We start from the raw sequence: 21090 nt of genomic DNA, 5'->3' as shown, positions 1-21090 counted from the left end.
ATACTGATAACTTATTTCATGGTTGATGGTCTAAGGCTCCATCTCTCACCTAGCCATACAGTCATACAAATGATGCCATGATGTATGAACCTTACAGAAGAGGTCGTCCAGCAGCTTAACATCTGCAATCCACGAGAACTCTGTCTAGATTCATGGGGAGACCTTGTCCAAGCTAGGGCTCCTGAAAGCCTAAGTTGACTTGGCAAGGGCATGTGTTGAAGAGATGATTTGGAACTTTTTGACCAGCCATACAGATAGATTGAGGATGAAAGCACCCGCTTCTATTAGATGCCCAAGATAAGGACTTCTAGGACAAGGCTGGCTGTTTCCTGCAAGTTCAGCAAGAGTAAATCTTTCTTCCCATGATCAGTTCTCTTTCCTAAACCGGACAGGGTGACAAAGGCCAAGCCCCTGACTATTAGTTCCCACAGGTCTCTTTCCACCAATCAAAGACAAGTAGGGTTCCTCCTGGGATGCTGAGGCCCTGGGGATCTAGCTCTTCATTCTTTATCCATCCTGTATCCTTCCTTCTGAGAATGGCCTATCTTTCCACACTCACAGAGAGCCGCTCTACACTCCAGTCCTCTTTCTGTTGCCTCTTTTATCAAGGCTGTCACTCACCTTCTCTGCCTGGACCACAACTCTGTTCCTGACTCAAATATCTGTTGAATGAATGAAGGAATGAAATGCCTTCCCTCTTCCATCTTTGCCTAGCTAACTCTTTCGCTCCCAGCACATCCTATATGCTTACCCATAACTCACGTCTCACTTGTAGTTAGTTGTCCAATGTCTAGTTTTGCCCCCTGTAATAACTATTTCTATCTTACTTATCAGTCTGTTTCCAGCAGCTAGGAAGGTGCATGGCACATAGTAAGTTGTCAATAAATATTGGTTGCATAAATGAATATTTTATTTATTTTTTATATTTATTCTGTCAGGTTCCTTATCTTGGTCACAAAACCAATGTTGTCTAGGCAAGGTGTTTGTTAGGGCACCTGATACACAAATACAGCAGCAAAGAAGTGGTCTCATTCTGGCTTTGTCCCACATATGTAAATCAGATTTCTCAGTTCTGTATCTCCCTGTCAAATATCCTGAGTTTAGCCCTTTTCTGTCTGATCTATCTCCTTTACTAGCAGTAAAGTCAATTACTCTCTTCCTTGGTTGTTTAATTTACCTAGTTAATTCTACCCTCCTAAGCTAGAACTGGGTCAACAAGGAAACAGTTTCTGTATGCATTTCTCTTTCCCACTATTTTCCTGTTTCAGGGAGATTTTTCAACTAATTTCCTACTCAGGTAAGCATTTCCAGCTCCTTGTTACCAAAATCTCCACTAGTCTGGCCTTTCTTTTCCAATTCCAGTTCTCTCAGAGCCTCTTCCTTCTCAGTAACTCATCTCTGCTCTCCTTTAATGAGGCCCTGTGCTCGCCTTCTCTTGAATGTCTCTATTTGGCTAAGTGCTGCTGGTTTTTGATCATCGTCCTCGAAGTTTCCTCTATCCCAGGTTGCTTCACTCATAGTACGCTCATTCAGACTCCTGGTCAGCTCACACATACACGCATAATAAGCCTATTTATAGACGCACACTGCAAGTGACTCCTTACCTCTAAGTTACAGAAAATAGGAGCTTTACTTGTCAACTAAATACTACATAAGTTCAGGAATTGGAAATGAGAACAGAGCATAACAACCCTTCATTTCTAGATATAGTTACATTATAGGAGTTCATATGCATCATGAAGAAACAGTCTTGTGTCAGAGGAAGCCCTGCAAATTCTGTGAGGGCAGGGATTATATCTGTTTATTCACCATGACATATAATCAGATCCCAATAGTGTCAGACATGTAGGGGTACTCAAAAATAGTTGTTGAAATGAAATGAAAAGTTTCAGAGTCTTTTCACGGTCCACAAGGAAAAAAATCTTTTTTGAAGAAGGCAAATGATTTAGCATAATCCTCTGAGTCTTCTATAATAGAACAGAGATATGTATTCATTAAAAAAATATAAACATGTGGAGCCTAATACCACCTTGTGTCAACTAAATGCCTAGTTTGTTAATACATACTAAATTTCATAGTGCCCACTGGAGAAGAGTTTTTTTTTTTTTTACAGTTTTGACTTCGCTTTAAGTAGCATTCTACAGCACCAGTGACCCAGCTGATCCTTTTGCTGTGATCTTTTTGTACCACTCCCTAACCAAAACTGATGCAAAGGCAGAATGTTTTGAGTTACTCTCAGTAATTACATATTACTGAAGTTGGACTGATCATTTTTGTTCAACAGTGTGATCCAAAATAGCAAAATGTTTAAATGGGAGAAACATGGGTATGTAATTTCATTGCTTCCTCTTCAGAAACATCCACCAGTGTCCAGGAAGCTTGGGATCTAACTGATGAGAGTTACTTAGGGAACAGTGTAGCCTTTTCATAACCTTCTATATCTTTCCTTAAAAAAGGAACATTATTATTCATTAACATTATAATCAACACACAGCCTTGATAACTTATTTTAAGTGATATATTGTATTTAAATTGCAGTATAATCTCTAATAGCTTTTTGCCAGCAAAGACTCTTTTTGGATTTAATATGCAAATTGGACTTGAAAAAGAAAATTTATTTTTAGACTTACAGCACTTTAACTTAACTGTAACACAGTTTCAGGGCTTCCATTTGTTAACAGAATGTTTTTGGTTGTGAATTTTGGAGGAATCCCTACTGGAAAATTATTGACTGTCCTCTCTTGGCTGTGAGCCATTCATTTAAATGGGCTATGAGATAAGGCTGAAGAATTTCACTAATTTGGGGAGAGCCAACTAAGGATTATTACTGTAGGTCCATTAGACTTGAGATTTCTGTAATTATCTCAACAAGTTCTAAAAATCTAGGGTCAGACGAGGTGAAAAAGTTTATGTAGCTATGCTCATGTTATGGAGCAATAAAATCTTAATTGGGCATCAGAAAGACAGTGATTGCTACATAATTTAATTTGGATTCTCTCTCTCTGTGGAGCTTCCAAAATTTTTTTAATGCTATTTGGAGTTACAGAAGGATGATACCGTAGAAAAACATCAGTTTAAAATTAGACCTAGGCTCTATCTAAAGTCATATTGGTGGCTTTGGGCATGTAACCACTCTATGCCTAGGTTTCCTTAAAACAGAGGTAACATGTCCTATTTATAGAGCAATGGGAAGATATTATAAGGAAGAAATATAATTAAAACCAGAGAAGCAGTTTAACATCATAGTTAAGAGCCCAGGCTTTGGCCACCAGACTGCTTGAGGATAAACTTCAGTTTTGCTACTTACCAACTGTGTGACTTTGGGTACAGATTCCTTACCATGAATTTCTATAGCTCGAAAGTGGGGACAAAAATATTGTTACCATATACAGTTAAATGAGAAAAAGTGTCAAGGAATTTAGAAAATTGACTTGCATGAAGTAAGCACTTGGTGCCTGACACAGATCAAACATTGACTTTTTATTATTATTATGACATAAGCATCTTTGGCTGAACCCTAATGAAAATCCTGTAGTTTACATTTTACCTGTAAATCTGACAGTGAGTTTATCTGTAAATCTGATAGCAACTGGATTCCAGGTTAACTATGTATAGCTTGTGCCTGTGTGTATGTGGGTGTGAGTGTGCGTTTGTGCCTATGCATTCAAGGTAAATTGGTCACATGTGTACATGAAATACAATTATAAACTACTCGTCAAGCTAAAACACAAAAAATAGTTCTCCTTTCCTGAGAATTGCAGCTCTACAGAAAAAATTCACTATCTTGGAACTTCCCTCAAATCTACCTGTGTAAATCCACAGATAATTTCTGAACAGTTGTATAGAGATGACTTTTCTTGGTGCTGACCAATTGGACTAGTGCAAGACTTGACCTTGGCTTAGCTGGAACTTACCCAGTGGTTGACAGGGAGTGTTTGACTAAATGATTAACTAGCAGTCCTGATTACATCCAGCATCGGTTGTTCCCTCCCGTTCTTCCCCCCAACCTTTCTACAACCAAGGTATCACAAAAGCAATTTGAAACAGGGATTTTGTTTAAAAGAGAGGATTGGATTTTGCAAGAATCCAGAATGTTTGTAATGAAAACTGTTTGGTTTTATTAGTATTAGTTTGTGTGCTTGCTAATTTTCAGTCATTTTCTCTTTAGGGATGGTCCCCCAGATTCTAGTTTCCACGTTGCTGCCTTCTGAATAGAGTCCTTTGTGACCCATTGTGATTACATTGCATTTTCCTTGTGTTCTTTCAAAACGTTCTGACTCTGCCTTAATTTTGGTCAGGGGATGGTGGGAGGAGGGTGGCAGCAGGGGAATGAGGTCAGCAATACTTTCAGAATGTTGTCAAAGGAGATTTTTAAATTGTCAAAGTTGCCTAGTAAGTAATATCAAGCTTGGTATCTATTAATAAAGCAAACATTTAGGATAGGAGTTTGGGTCAGAAATGAATGTCCTAAGGCCTTCACAGGAGCATTTGCTCCTGGGTACCCCAGCATTTCTCTGACCTCTTCTGGACACTTCCATAACAGTCATAAGCCAGGCTGATGATTACAGTGATTTTTAAGATACCAAAATGAAAATGTTGTGTGAAAATGTTTTGGGAGCAAAAAACCAAGGGCGTAGGCCGATTGGGAGAGAACAAGCTGAAAACAGTTTTGCTTGTAAAGGCTTCCTTAAACCTTACTTACACAGGGCAAGAACAATCAGTGAAGAAATTTTGCTACCAAGCCAGATATGTGGCATATATGTTATAAATAGATGCCTAGCCTATTTAAAATGTTCAACACCAAAATATATAGTGACCAGGATTTTTTTAAAAATACAGTAGTAATTGAGAAAGAAGTGATTTGAAACCATTCCCACTTAATATTGTTGCTTGTTTTGCACATTTTCCTGGATATTTTTTAAAAGCCTCAAAGAAAAAATGGACAAAAGTGTAGTCAATCCTAATCACTTACAAATTTCCTATTTGCTAATTCACCTACTGGCTAAAATTTATTTGTTACCCCCAAATCAATACTCACGGTGCTTTCGAGGTCATTTACAGACATACACAGATTGATGAAAGATTTCCATCACTCTGCACACGTGTACCCAGCTGAGGTCCAACAAGGAGATTGTAAACAAGGGTCCTTCTCTCAGTCTATTTAGTGCCATGTTTTTCACATATTCTGTGCTTTTTGTTAGTGATTTAACTGTTTAAAATGGCCCCCAAACCTAGTGCTGAAGTCCTGTCTAGTGCCCCTAAGTGCAAGAAGGCTGTGATGTGCCTTACAGAGAAAAGACATGTGTTGAATAAGCTTCATTCAGGTATGAGTTGTAGTGCTATTGGCTGTGACTTCAATGTTAATGAATCAATGATATATATTAAATCAGAAATTAAACAGAAACACACATAAAACAAGATTATGTATTGATCAGTTGATGAAAATACTGTGTGATCAGAGGCTCATAGGAACCTAACACTGTATTTTCCAAAGGTCAATGATTCAGTATTTGTTAATTCAATGTTAGTGTTGACTTTAGAACAAAACCCCATCAAATAACAAGAATCAGCCCTATGCATAATTCCTGTTAATTCATTCGCATGGGAAAACATCAGTGATCTACTAAGTAGGGATCCACATTAAATAAAATTAAACCCACAATTAAGTGCCAGCAGAGAGCTTCATGCTATCCAGTTTATTCATTTGCTACTTGTGGCAATCATATTTATTTGAGATTTTCATTATTTTACTGAGAGTCTCCCCAGGATTACTTGACACATGCAGAAATCTCTTTAAAACACACATGAACATTCACACACACAGGGCCAGAAAAGTAGCCTCTATGGAATGTACATGTATAAACATAGAAATATTTCTTGTGTATAGTGCCTAAAATTCTATTTTCAGTTAGCAAACTATTGATGCTGTTGGAAAGCATGGCATATAGATAAGAAAGGGGGATCATGTGACATTGGAAGCCATTGGCATTCAAAGACAGACCAAGGATTGCCCCTTCTTGAGGTAGACATGTAGCAGGTTTCCAGTGTATCTGGAATTCTGCCATGTCTAATCATGTCTGGCAATGAGTAGAGTGGTTGTGTCTCTGGTCTGTTGCCTGAGAGGGCCAGGAGCCTCCTCAGAGAGAGAGAGCTCATCTCAGAGGAATAAAAAGTCAAGCTCAACAAAAATGTCCCTTGAATAAAGCCTTTCCCATCAGAGAAGTGATTCTGAATATAGTTTAGCTTTTGCTGTTGCAGTCTCCCCCCAAACCAGACCCATTGGTCCTTGTGGTTCTTGGGAGAGGGAGGCATGGAGATAAAATCTAAGAGAGCTCTTCACCTGGAGGCACCATGAGCCCTCCTCGGAACTCCTCTAGGACAATGATGATGGAAGAGAGGCATTCTCCCTGTATCACACGGCTCCCACCCCAGAGGTTATGGATGGGATCTGGGGCAGGAGGGCATGGAGGTAAAGCCAGTATAGAGAGTGGAGACCTGAGGAGAGTGGACTTGTACAGGAGACACATGTGTGGCTCCCTGCCATCCTGTGCCAGGGACTCAGAAGGGACAATTGTACTTAGAAATATGGGTTGTCATGACATGGGCCCATTTGTACTTACAGACTGGAAAGGCAAGAAGAAATAGGCCTGATTCATCTAAGTATGGGACCATCTTTACTTTCTGATCTTAGATTCCCTTGTTTTCATTTTCCATGTTTCTCTATTGTCTAATCTGATAGTTCTCCCCTGGATGGACATTAGAATCACTCAGGAAGCCTTAAAAAATGCCTGGACCACATCAAAGATTCTGATTTAATTGATCAGGGATCTGTCCTTGGCATTTGTATGTTTAAAGGCTTCTAAGGTGATTCACATGGTTAGCCAGGGTTGAAAAATACTGCTGTACAACGTATCACTGAGAATTTTCACCCTCCGTCATCCATCCTGTTCTATCCAGAGGAAGGTTAGGCAAGAACCCTGCTACGTGTCCACCTCAAGAAGATGCACTTCGGGGTGTGCCTTTGAGTACGAAAGGCCTACATGCCGCTTTCCTGTCTGTTTGCCCCACTGTGAAGAATTCATCTGTTTTTTACCCTTTCTTCCCGGCTACAGACTCCAAATTCTCCAAATTCTGGAGACTCCAAATTCTGATGCTTTCTCCTTCCTTGGACTCAGCACTCGTTGCTGGTGATAAGGCTGACACTGAGGAGGGAGGGACACTGTGGCGACAGAAAGGCAGGGAGCAGACAAAGTAAAGAAGGGGGCATGGCAAAGGGAGAATAAAGGCTAATTGGGAAGGAGTGGAGGAGGAGAAAGTGCTGGAGCATGCTGACTGCTTCTCACACACTCCCACCTGATGCAGCCAAAGTGTGGAGGGGAGAGGGTGAGCTTGGGGCCACACACACCTAAGTGCAAGTCCTGGGTCTCCATCATTTACTAGCTGCTTGATCTTGGGGAAGCTACTTATTCTTGTACAACAAAAAAGTGGGGAAGCTCAGGGATTCAAAGCAAGTCTGCCTGATTTAAGCACTCCAAACATTTTCTCAGCTTATACAACATCTCCTAATCCATACCCTCACAATAAACCCTGGTAACGAATACAGTAATTAATAACATCCCAGACGGTAGTTGAGCTTGTTTTTAAATTCCTATGATCATATAAGTTGGGGAAATGTTACAAGAAGATTAGTTGGGGAAAAAATGGTGTGCCATTTATTATCAGCGTAGAACATTCAGAATTGTCATTCATAAGAAGTAAGCTCATTATTAATAGATTACTTTGCTTGTCTTTATGTGACTATTTTCTTAAATTAAAAATAAACTTTTTTCTTATTGCAAAAGCAACACATGTTCATCTAATACAAATTGGAAAATAAAGATAAGCAAATAAAACAAAATTAAACACACTCATAATCCCTCCACCCAGATATAACTGCTGTAAAGGCCTTTTAGACTTTCTTTGTTTTTATACAGATTTTCAAAAATCATAATATACACTTTCTTTCACTTTATAAACATCTGGTCAACAGCATTCCATGTCAATACATTGGCCTTTACTACATCACTTTTTATGTCTGCTTACTAAGGTGAAATAATTTTATTTGTTTTTAAACCACATTTGTTTACTCAGATGTCAGAAACCCACAGATAAGGAAACATCTGAAGAGCCCAAGTGTGGCTATGTGGAGAGGCTGAGTAATTCAACGTGCAAAATATAAAAACAATTATAACCAGTTTGACAGTGGTGCGTCTGTTTCCTATGGCCCTTCTACCCATGAGTCTACCGCCGACTTCAAAGAAAAGTCAGCACAGACGGGGTCCAGAGGATAAGGTGCAAAATGAGAATCAAACCCATGATAAGAGATTAAAGGAAGGTTGATCAAAGCCCCAGCATAAAAGTGCTAGCCCATGACTTGCCTTGGCCCATGGCCCCAAAATATTCATAAGAGCAGAGCTCTCTTTGAAGTGATTGGAAGCGCCTGTGCTCAGATGAGCTCTCTGGTCAAAGGGCCGTTTTAAAAGTGGCACAGAAGGGGTTGGCAGAGTTGCCTCTCCCTCTCTTGTCTGCACATCCCTCACAAATTGCTTGAACGCTGCTTCTTTGGTTTGTTGTCCAGATGTAAGTAGTGTAACTGGGTATCAAGTGAGCAATTCAACCTAAGAGGGAAAGGATCATCTTTTTCCGTTATGGGAGATGTGGGAAGTAGGGCTGCACGATCGTGGCAGTGGATTTGCACTCATGAGCATGGAACTGCAGCCACTGCTCGTCCTTTTCAGGCAAGGCAGGTGGTACTTCCAGAGAGGCATTGAGACTTGTTCATTACTCTCCCTGTTCATTCTACTTGCTTGTTCCTTGTTCGCTGCTCTCCCAAATAGGAGTTTATGGCTCTTTGTGGTGTTAGGACATAAACCACCCATTTCCTCAGAGAAGAGAAGAAAATAGAAGTGCCCCCAAAATGGCAGTTGCCTTTACAACATTCAGCTTACATTTTTTAAAGTATGTTAAAAGACAAGAGTTAGGGCTTCCCTGGTGGCGCAGTGGTTGAGAATCTGCCTGCCAATGCAGGGGACACGGGTTCGAGCCCTGGTCTGGGAAGATCCCACATGCCGCGGAGCAACTGGGCCCGTGAGCCACAATTACTGAGCCTGCGCGTCTGGAGCCTGTGCTCCGCAACAAGAGAGGCCGCGATAGTGAGAAGCCTGCGCACCGCGATGAAGAGTGGCCCCCGCTTGCTGCAACTAGAGAAAGCCCTCGCACAGAAACGAACACCCAACACAGCCAAAAATAAATAATAAATAAATTTTTTTTAAAAAAAGTAAAAATTAAAAAAAAAAAAGACAAGAGTTATATAAAATTGCTAAAAATGTGTGCTTAGAATGTCTTTATGTAGCAGTTCTTTCAGGCTCCAATTTTCTGGTTTTTCACTTTACATGATAATCTTCTATTCTTTAGGGTCTTTATTTTTACTTCCCCTGTCATCAAATCTTCATTTCCTTCAAAGTGCAAGGGATTTGCATTTTCTCTCTACCTTTTTAAGGTCAATTTCTTAATCTTTACTTGAGGTTTCAAGTTAGAGTTTTTGCTGACAAGTCTTTACTGAGTACAACGTTAGGCCCTGAGAGAAAACTGGAAAATGCATCTCCTCCTTTTCGGGAACCACAGTCCAGGTGAAGAGACAATGAATTTTCCAACAAAATAATGAATATGATGTCAGCCGATATGGGCTTTGTAAGGACGGTCCTTCGTGAAGAAGGAGAATTTGAACTGGGCCTTGAATATGCCTGAATTATGGTCAAAGTTACAGAAGCAGAGAACTGTAAGGTGCCTCATAGCAGAAAATGAATACATTCATTTAATTGGGGCAGATGGCTCACGTTAGAAAGCAGTGAGAGAAGCTTCACTAGGTATATTAGGGTTAGAATGTGCTGTGAATCTGGATTTTATTATGAATGCAAGAGGATTATATTGAAGACTTTGGCGTGGAAAATGGCGTGCTGAAATGACAGGACAATGTGAATCTGACTGACACACAGGATGAATGGGGTGGGGAGAGGCCTGGGGCCATAGTCTGGTTGAAAGGGCATGAATAGAGCCTGAGAGAGGAGGGCCCAAGAAAGAATAGAAACTGGGACCTGGAAGGATGGGATGGGCTCTGGAGGCTGTGAAATGCGAACTGGTCTGACCTGCAGGAGCTGGGGAGGGGGACGTGTAGGAGGAGGGAAGAAGAGGACTCACTGATGATTCAGTAATGTCATCACACATAAACTTAACTGCATGACTTTTACTGAAGTGCTAGGTGATGGGATTACAAAGAGGTTAAGTTCATCAACAGAATGATTAGGAAGACACTGTAGGTATTCACCTGAGAAATTCAAAGTAGCCTCATCTAAAGCCTCTTTTAAGACTGAGTGAGGCAGTGAGCTCTCAGGAGTTCAGAGAAAGAAATCTTCCCTAAAGTTTGGAGTCATGGGAGCTTCAGGAAGAGATGGGACATAAGCTGAACCTTGAATAGTGGGTAGAATTTGGAAAGAATGGGAGGAGGAGTTAAAAGGGTGGGGTGAGGGGGAGAGAAACAAAGGCACGAGGTAGAGAAGCACAGGAGTGTTTGTGGCACACGGAGTTAGCCCATCTGGCTGGAGCAGAGTTTGTATGAAAACTCAGAGAGGAAAAAAAAGATAAGGTAGAGACTTTTGATTAGCCAAGTTAAAGAGTTTGTAATTTAACCTGGGCAACGTCAAGCCACTGACATTTTTGAGCAAGGGAGTGGCCAGGGCAAAAGGGTATCTGGTGAATTTTAATCTGTGAAAGATACGTGACATATGTATAATATTAGGGAGATAATACTAGCAAGAGGAGTAGTTAGGTGACTTCTGGTCAGAAGGGATGAAGATGTAAAGTAGGTTAACACTGATCATCTAAAGAGTATAGAAAAGAGGCAAAAGAGTTACTGATAAGCCCAAGGGAGAGCAAGAAATACAGAATTTTACTCGAGATTTCAAACATGGAAGGCTGTGATAACGATTGTGCTGTAGACCAAAGTATAAACGTCCAGAGAGGACCGGTTTGGAGGCAACCCAGAGAGTTTAGTCTTAAAGAGATGGAACCTGAGATGACAGCCAGGCAAACGTGTCCAGAAGCGGTTAGAAGCGGGGGCTTGAGGCTCAGCTGAAAGAGAGATTTACCATTCCAAGTTGGAAAAATCCACAGAGCTCAGCAGTCCTTAAAAGTGTTTAATTAACTTATTTATTCAGAAAGTGAAGTATTTTCAGAAGCTCATTTGAGAATTTATACTCTCTTGATGCAGATGAATTCTCAATTGCTCTTTTGTTTTCCTTGTGAAACAGTTCAACTTGTATGAGAAAGAACGTGGGGAGGGCAGTGGAAGGGTTTCCTCACTATTCCAGGTGTAGAAATTGTGGGCATTGAGCCTCCTGTATGTAATATTCTTCTCTTCAGTGGTAATACTTTATGAAAATTTTATACATCTTTCTATCAACTGCCACACCCATCACAGTCAGTGTTTTGCACACTGTAAATACTCAGTGTTGGTTGATTTGCACTTTCATCATAAATCTCAAAGATAAAATAGTGGACATAAGAAAAACTAACAAGCTTACAGCTAATCTTATAATGACAGACTCTACATAGACAAATGGAGAGCGGATATCAATTTTGAATTGCAAAAATTTTGTAAACGAAGTACGAGAAGCAATAACTGTAGTTTCAGATCTTTACTAAAATGATAAAATCCATTAACAATCCCACATGCCTTGGAGCCAGCCTCCCAGACATTCAAAGGTCACAGCACCTTGAAGAGCGGAGTCAACAGCCAAAGTTATCAGAGTGAAGAGTGACTCCAGGCCCAGGACGGATAAGGCAGACCTGCATTCACTTTTTCATCTGAGATAGGAACTAGCAAGAACCTCAGTTATTTAAAGGAGGGGGTGAGATACAGGATAGGAGGACCCAGACCTCTCAAGAATAAAACCAACCAACTACAGTAAAGGAAGGAGGACTATACACTGATAATATTCATCATTCTACCTGAATCCACAGTTACACAAGTAAAAAGAGGAGCATCAGTCTGGTTGACTAGATCATAAAGAAGCAATGTGTCTCTTTTTTCCCCTTCCAAACTTACAAAAATACACCCTTCATGTTATCTCATCCTTTCTGTGGTCTTTCAGCCGCTCGACTGATCCAGAACATGGATGCCGCTGCTGAGCCTTGTACAGACTTTTTCAAATACGCCTGCGGAGGCTGGTTGAAGCGCAACATCATTCCTGAGACCAGCTCCCGTTACAGTAACTTTGACATTCTAAGGGATGAATTAGAAGTCATTTTGAAAGGTTAGTAGTGGAGTTTGTGTCTGTGCATCAAAGATTTCTCTCTTAATATATCCATTTCTTAAGATACAGCTCTTAGCGATTACAGGGAGTATCGCAAAACATTAAAGTCGATAATCCCTCCAAGTTTTGGGGACCACCACTGAGTCACTCTGAGGGTGGTAGACGCTGAAATGGATATGTTGGCATCTCTTAGCATTCCTGCTTTCATTTGTAGGTACACACGATAAAGCTCTATTATCCCTGGAGATGGCATCTTTATGCCATTTTATTACAGAAGAAATTAAATTATTGCCAGTAAACATCACCTGCATGTTCTTTCTACCCTGGCCCTGTGTTGAGGTCACTGTGAGATGTTACTGAGATTTGCCTTCCCAGAGTAGGTATATCTGTTCTAACCCAGTTAAGACACTCTCCCTGGGAAGCTGAGAAAGCAGTGTCTAGTCCTTTGCTATCCTCCATTCTCTGTTCTCCTCTTTTAGAAGTTACTTTGTAAAAAAAAATTTTGCTATTTTCTAATATCCAAACAAGAAGAACAGTACATTCATTTCATCTGGAGCATGAACAGTACAATCACACAAAGATAATTATTTTCCAACCATCAAGAAGACTATCATATTAAATTCCAAATTCCTCTGTAGTATTTGTTTTCTTTTTAATCTTCAATTTCAAAAAAAGTAACTTCTCTATGGTAGAGCAGTACACATCACTGTTCCCAAAAAAAAAAAGCTAATCTAGTCAAAAAGACTTTCATCTAAGTTGGGTAATGAAACTAACTCCCAGTTCTGCACCAGGAATAATGATCTGGTGTAAGGGGTTTGGTTTTTCCTATAGGGTTTTGGAATGGGAGATGTGTGAACATATGTACAAAAGTTTTTTTTTTTTACCAAACCTGCATTGAAAATGTTAATTGCAGCTGCAAATAAGCAATTATACTGATGTGTTTTATCAATACCCTATTTCAGATGTCCTTCAGGAACCCAAAACTGAAGATATAGTAGCAGTGCAGAAAGCAAAAACATTGTATAGATCTTGTATAAATGAATGTAAGTGCTCTGTATTTTATTTTATTAGGAGTATGCCAAAATATGCATAGTCTTCATAATATATTTATATTCATTATTTTCAAAAGCTGCTATTGATAGCAGAGGCGGAGGTCCTCTACTCAGACTGTTACCAGATATATATGATTGGCCAGTGGTGACAGAAAACTGGGAGCAAACATATGGTAAGGCAATTTTCCTTCTTTTAAAAAAAATTATTTCCATATAAAATCTGTTATTATTATAGTATCATATAAATGCACTAAAGCATCTAATGATATACTTCACCTTTCATTGCTTTAGGTTCTTGGACAGCTGAGAAATCTATTGCACAGCTGAATTCTAAATATGGGAAAAAAGTCATTATTAATTTTTTTGTTGGCACTGATGATAAAAACTCTACGAACCACGTAATTCATGTAAGTTTGTGTGGCCGACAGCCAAAGTTACTTTAAGTTGCAGTAAAACTTCCACATGCATTGTTGTTATTGATATTTAGAAATAATGCATATTCTCATTTGAATTGCATGAGCAAGGTGGTAATAAGTTCAAGGACAGATGCCTGGATTCCCAATTTTGAAAGTGTTTTCTTGATGCTGTGTTTTAGACATTCAACTCTCCTTCCTGCTACCTTTGTTTTAGATACCTCTCCCTTTATAAAAACAAATGATAAGAAAGGAAAGATTTCAGGTCTCTCCTGTTTAGAAAAAGCACCTGATTTCTCTGTATGTTCATGAAAGGAACATGGTCTGGTTTATATAAGTAATACAGGTCAGAAATCAGAAATTCCTAATTGATTCCAAAAAGATCATAGAAATGGGATTTTTTTTTTTTTTTTAAGTTTTTAAATTATTTATTTATTTCTTTATTTTTGGCTGTGTTGGGTCTTCGTTTCTGTGCGAGGGCTTCCTCTAATTGCGGCAAGTGGGGCCACTCTTCATCGCGGTGTGCGGGCCTCTCACTATTGCGGCCTTTCCCGTTGCGGAGCACAGGCTCCAGACGCACAGGCTCAGTAGTTGTGGCTCACGGGCCCAGTTGCTCCGCGGCATGTGGGATCTTCCCGGACCAGGGCCCGAACCCATGTCCCCTGCATTGGCAGGCAGATTCTCAGCCACTGCGCCACCAGGGAAGCCCCTAGAAATGGGATTTTTAACACAGTTTTGGTCCTTGCTAAAGAAAGTCTGTACTTTTTTCTCAATTAAGGTAAACAGAATCCCATTCTTTTTAAATGGCTTTATTTGATTTTTTTTAAAGCATAAGCCATTCATTTAGGTTTACCTAGGATTTACTTAACGAGTTTGTTCGGAATAGAGTGAAACATTTAGGGAGCTTTTATTTAGTCTCCTGTAAAAGAAACTAACCAAAAGTTGCAGGTCACAGAAGCATAATTATGTCACTGTTGCATAAATCTTTATGGTCATTTGTATTAAAAATCATGAAAGAGATTGAACCCAACTCTTGCCTACAGTGGACCCCTTTCTCTCTTCCTGCGTTCTCTCCTTTGGCTCTCAAATGCCAGTATCCTGCATGATCGCCATGAGGGGGTTTCCTAAGGAGGGTCAGGAGGTTGGAGAAGGAGCAGGGCTCTGCCCGTGGGGATGCCTTCTGGCTCTTTCCTTACCAGTCCTCTGGGTTCTGTTTCTTTTGTATTGGCCTGGCTCTTTACAGCTGCTAGGATTCTCACTCTCACCCATAAATGCTCGTTTACCTTACCCATCTTACCATGCGGCTCGTAAGAGGGACTCTCCCAAAGCCGCGAGTACGTCCAGAAGCTTTTGCTAGGTATCCAAGGTGGACTGGGCATACTAGAACCGAGATGAGTTGCCTCTTTCTCACACTCAGCTGGCAGCTGGGTCTGCTGACGTCCTCAGCAGGACAGCTTTGGCAAGAACCGAGGAGGAATCTCCTCTATCCCCTTAGGGTAGAGGATCTCAAAAAAATCTCCGGCAAGATTTCTGCTAGCTTAGAATTTCTTGAGTTACCATAGAGGTTTTCCACCTTTTTTTTTTTTTTTCTGTCCCAATTAAGGGTGGGGGTAGAAGAGAATGTCCCTCAGGGGAGCATATTAGAATCTCAGGAAACCAAAATGTCCTGTAAAAGTATAATGCTCCCTAGTCCTAGATTCTAACATGTATTTGTTCACCACCCCCTTTATTATGCATTAAAAATCCTTCCCTGTGTGCTTTTTTTTTTTGTTCAAGATTTCTTTGGTTTTTCTCAGATATCTGCAGCACAGACTTCCAGATTATCTAGCTACCCATCAAGTTTAACACTTGGAAGCAGGAGTAGTGTGGAAACCATTTCCTAACTATGTATTCACTCAGTGTCTGCTTGTTACCCTTATAAAGAACAAGAACACTAGGATCTTTATTTTTTTTTAAACATCTTTATTGGAGTATAATTGCTTTACAATGGTGTGTTAGTTTCTGCTTTATAACAAAGTGAATCAGCTATATGTATACATATATCCCCATATCCCCTCCCTCTTGCGTCTCCCTCCCTCCCACCCTCCCTATCCCACCCCTCTAGGTGGTCACAGAGCACCGAGCTGATCTCCCTGTGCTATGCGGCTGCTTCCCACTAGCTATCGATTTTACATTTGCTAGAAGAACACTAGGATCTTGCTCATACATAGATAGGCGTGCTTGTAATTTGTCCAACTGTTCTATATCAACTGAATACTTTATTTTCTTCTTCGCATATTTTTGTATAGATTGACCAACCTCGACTTGGCCTGCCTTCCAGAGACTACTATGAATGCACTGGAATATATAAAGAGGTAAAAACAAAAACAAAAATCCAACAAAATAAACTACAGAATTTAAACTTAACCCTCTATGTCCTTCACTCAGGCAGATACTGAAAATCACATGTAATAGTGAGCTTCCTTTGACTGAATGAATATTCTAAACTAAGAAACAAAGAAACTTGAAATTCCTTGTTCGTGTCTTGATCTTAGTACTTAAGTCACGTGACCCATTTTGAAAAGTCAATTTTAAATGTTTTATTTTCTCTATAAATTTGATCATTTAAAAAATGAACAGATTAATCATGGTCTAGGTCAGTGCCAGTGAAGACCAGGAATGGTCCAGTATCAGACACATCATACACTGCAGCACTCTTCTAGAGCCTTCTGATTTGACTTTCAGAGGACTACCCAGATAGGGGCATTGGGTTCAGACAAACCTTTGCAGTCACCTTCTGATTCTAACATTCATCATACCCCACAGAACTGCTTCTCTTTGCCTCACAGCCTTGCCTCCCTCAGGCTGGTGTTGATGTGCTTTTGCTTCTTGATATAAAGGAACCATAGATGATAAACTTAAGCAGTGTAATATATTATTAGGTATTTGGGGAAGGTGTTGGTTCCGTAAATGTTTTCCTCATTATTTTGTAGCTCAGAAATAAGTTAAGTTTACCTTTGATTATTCTAATGGGTCACAATGGTGGTGTGGCTGAAATTACTTCTTAATTAAAATTATTAGCTTTATATGTTTATACTGAGTGTGCATTTTGCCTCATTATTAAGTTCAAAATAGCATGGAATAAATTCATTGTAAAGTATCTTTTTGAGTGGCTACACAACATTGAAATGAAGAAAAAGATACATTGTAAAAGTCCACAGTTAATAGCACAGACAGTCAAATGGGTGTGGGATATTTGAGTTCATTACAGGTATTGTGTGGGTTGCAGCTATTGGCTTTATGAGCTGTCTAGCTGCTTCCTATTGCAGAGTTGAGGGTGATTGAAGAATTCTGGCTCATTATACTACATTTTCATTGTCATCAACTAGGATGTTTTTCAAATTTAGGATTTTGTCCTAAAAACATAGCAAATTTGTCCAATCCTAAAAAGATGTATTTTTTTTTTTGTATTTTAACATTCCTGATATTAAAGTATACCCAGCAGTTAGTGTATACATTTAATGTGGTAAAGTTTCTTTTTTGTGTTTTTTCTTTTGGAAAGGATCCTGTTGTTAAGATGATAGTGTATTTGTGCATTTTATATTCAACGCTATCTCATAATCAAGAAAATGTCATAATCTAGAGCTGTCTTTCATGGGCTTGGGTCATATGGAAGCATTTTGTTTAACCTGTGACTGTTTTTTTTTTTAAATTTTAGATTAGATTATATTTTGAAAAATGCGTATTGTATTCCTCTGGTTATTGTTCTAAACTTAAATACCTCAATTCCTTTTTGTTTTCTGTACTTTCCTTCCTAAAGAGAGAACAGGCCTTAAGGCAATAGAAACTCAAAGATATGTATTCTTATATTTTTTACATGGCAGAATGGTATGTTTTCTTACTAGTTAAGGTTACTTATGCACAGACTTTAAGAGCTAAATGGGACATTAGAGAATTTAGTTCAACCCCTCATTTTACAAATGAGAAAACAGAGACCCAAATAAGTAAAATGATTTGCTTAAGTCATGGATTAGAAGATCCACGTGTCAGGAACATTAATTGTAAGCAATAGAAACCTACTCTAACTTAAATTCTGTAAAAAAAAAAATGTTTTCTGTTTGTCACACCTAAATGTAAAGTTCTAGGGATGAATCAGGCATGGTTGGTTCCAGGGGTTCAACTGAACCATCTTACCTCTTTTCCTGTTCTCAAGGTGCTACTTTCTTCTGTGTTGGAGTCCTTCTCTAGCAGGCTTTCTCCATTGTAGCATCAGAGATGATCCCTGGCTGCCTTACAATCCAGAAAAAAGAAATTCTGTCTCTCTTATTCCTATCAGTTTCTGAGGAAAGGGCTCTGATTGTTCCTGCTTGAGCCACCTGCCCTTCTCTTGACCAATCACTGTGTCCAGGGAACTGGGCTCTCTGATTAGGTAGTTGGTACTGCCAACCCATCTCTACAGCTCAGGAGGGGAGACCCCTTGATCGATAGTTCCACCAAGAGGAAAGAGATAGAGGGTTCTGTTATGAGCAGATGAGGAGAAATAGCTACTATAGCCCCCCTCATCATGATCCTGTCTCCTGGTTCCCAATCTATCTTTCCTTCTAGATGGTGCTATTTCTACAGAAAAACCTGGAGAGCAAATCTCATTTAAAATTATGAATTAAGCCAGCTCATGTGGATGACACAAGGTGCCAAACAAGACTACATAAACACTCTTTTTCCAGGAGTTTATAATGTAAATTTAATAACACAGTGTTCCTACCAAATGTAAAATAGATAGCTAGTGGGAAGCAGCCACATAGCACAGGGAGATCAGCTCGGTGCTTTGTGACCACCTAGAGGGGTGGGATAGGGAGGGTGGGAGGGAGACGCAAGAGGGAGGAGATATGGGGATATATGTGTATGTATAGCTGATTCACTTTGTTACACAGCAGAAACTAACACACCATTGTAAAGCAATTATACTCCAATAAAGATGTTAAAAAAAAATAACACAGTGTTCTATAGGCCAAATATTAGTCAGAAGGCCACATAGCCATCTGTATAAATACTGAACAAATACATACATTTATTTTAAAAATTGGGATTTATCTGTGTGGCACCTTGTTGTGTAAAGTGTCCTTTCCCAGGAAATAAATAGAACTTCCTAAATGTCGTGGCAGAAGAAACTGTTCTCAAAATGGGTTCATCAAGGAGCCACTCATGCTGGATGTCTCTTGTTAAAGAGATAGAACCTTATTTCTGAGGTATTCTGATTATCTGAAGAGATCACTTAATGACACATTGCTACCTCAAAGGACAGAAGTAGTGAGATTTGAAACAGTTCTATCCCATACAAGAGTATACATTTCTATGCTAGGAAAACAATATGAAAGATACATATTGCCCATAAAAAATAATCATCCCATTCATGGAATTTTTAAATGGAACCAACCAACTACTTCATGTGAGAAAGCTCTTGCTTATTGGTTCACTGAAAGGAATGACAACCTTAATTTTCTTGAAAAATCACCACCTCCAGAAGAGTCTCTGAACTCTATTGGGATGAATTGGAATTGGTCTCAAAGTTTCCCTTTCTCTACCTCTTTAGCTTTTCAAGGCTGATTGCTGCCTTGTCCTCCTTCATAAGGAATCTGCAGGTTAGGTACCCAAAATATTTGAGCATAATTGGATTATAGATATGTTTATGTTCTGTGTGTGTCTGAAAAGGTAGAATTAGCCAGAGTAGTGGTTTCTGAACCTAAGGACCACTTTGTGTGTGCCAATGACAGTGCTCTCTGTAGCCACACCTTCATGTTTACATTCTTCAAGATTCATTTTACTTATTTATACATTAACAAAACATTATTTGAACGGAGCATTTCAGGGCTAAAAGAAAAGTGAGAAAACCACTGATCTAGCAAATGAGAGCCCTAGGAGGTAACAAAGGAGTTGGAGATTAGAAGCTATATAGTATAATGCTATGGGGCCTGGCAAGGGTGGAGGAGGAGGCCAGAGTCATGAAGAAATTTAGAGCACTTAGAAAAATTTGATGTTCATTTAAAAAAAAAGGAACTATTTCAGGGATGAAGATAGAGGACTTGGAATATGGCCAGGATGGTTAGAAGCCAAAAAGAGGTGATCTGGGGCCTGTGTACTAAATAAAACACAGTCCAGGGAAATTCTCTAAGCTGTACCTGCTCTGGAAAGAGCACAAGCTGAGTTTTGCAGTCCTTTAGATGAGCAGGTATTGGAACTGAGGGTAAACCTAGAGAGGATTTTGTTTGCCCACTTACCCAACATACAAGCTCAGAGAAACTGCTCCGGACTTGGACTGCCATTAGAAGCCTGATGACATAGGAGGTGAGGGAAACTTACTCAATATACTTACAATTTAACTTTATTTTTATTGAGCTTCTACTATGTGACAGATGCTTTTCTAGGCAGTAAGGATACCAAGGAAACAAGGCAGAAATGGTCCTTATTCACATGGAACTCATGTTCTAATCGGAGGAGATAGATGATAAAGAAACAAGTAAATAAATTAAATAAGATAAATGGAGATAGTGTTATAAAAGAAAGAAAACTGGATGATATGATACAAGGTGAATGACTGGGGGTAGCGGTCGGTGGATAATTTAGACGTGATTTGATTTGGTTTTTAAAAAGATTGCTGTGACTGCTGCTTGGTTGACTTGATAAAACGGATCCTGCAAAGGAAACGGCTGACCTCATTTTGTACTTTCTGGGCACCAGGTGACTAATAGACAGGAGGTTTCACCCAGTCCACAAAAAAAACATAAAGGAGCTTTTGAACTTGGGACTTCCTGGATATGACAAAAGAAATTTTTTAGATCAACTGAACTCAGTTTGTAAAAAGAACTACATGCACCTTCCCAAACATATGCAACAAACCTTAGAAGTTACCCAATAAGTTCTCTCATATGTATCTACAGGCTCTCTCATTAATAACTTGATGAAAGCCCCCAACAGTCTCCATGCTGGTCCATAGTGGATCCTCTTGTATCCTGTGTTTCTCCTGCTCCAGAGCCCTGCTAGGATTGGGGGGCTGTTTCTCACTTCCTGTCCCCAGGAATGGCTGCATGATTCTCTCTGTCTGTGCCCATCTTTGGGGAGTAAGACTCTGTGTTCTGGCAGCTGCGTGATCCCTGACATGCTGCTTCAAGTGGCAAAAAATTCCAAGCCTTCTGAGAGGAAACATCTCTCTCCTGCTGGGGGACCCTGTGTGTTCCCTCAGGAAACTTTTCTGTGTAACACTATTAAATAACACCACCCGCATCAGTGGCTTAGGAATAA

At 39.7% G+C, this 21090-nt stretch overlaps 1 protein-coding gene across 5 annotated transcripts in view; it reads left to right on the top strand.

Moving 5' to 3' along the window:
- The window catches only part of MME (membrane metalloendopeptidase), a 91574-nt gene that overhangs the window by 20877 nt on the left and 49607 nt on the right, over positions 1-21090 (top strand). For all 5 annotated transcript variants that reach the window (XM_082394361.1, XM_082394364.1, XM_082394363.1 and 2 more), the window contains exons 4-8: positions 12189-12350; positions 13313-13393; positions 13480-13575; positions 13694-13809; positions 16104-16169. In XM_082394361.1, the coding sequence (XP_082250487.1) occupies positions 12189-12350; positions 13313-13393; positions 13480-13575; positions 13694-13809; positions 16104-16169 (521 nt within the window). The remainder of the gene's footprint in view (positions 1-12188; positions 12351-13312; positions 13394-13479; positions 13576-13693; positions 13810-16103; positions 16170-21090) is intronic.

This window comes from Balaenoptera borealis (genome assembly GCF_965194805.1).
Source record: "Balaenoptera borealis genome assembly, chromosome: 5".
NCBI lineage: Eukaryota > Metazoa > Chordata > Mammalia > Artiodactyla > Balaenopteridae > Balaenoptera > Balaenoptera borealis.
Note: the sequence above shows the minus strand (reverse complement) of the source record. Positions and strands in the feature narration are given on the sequence as shown.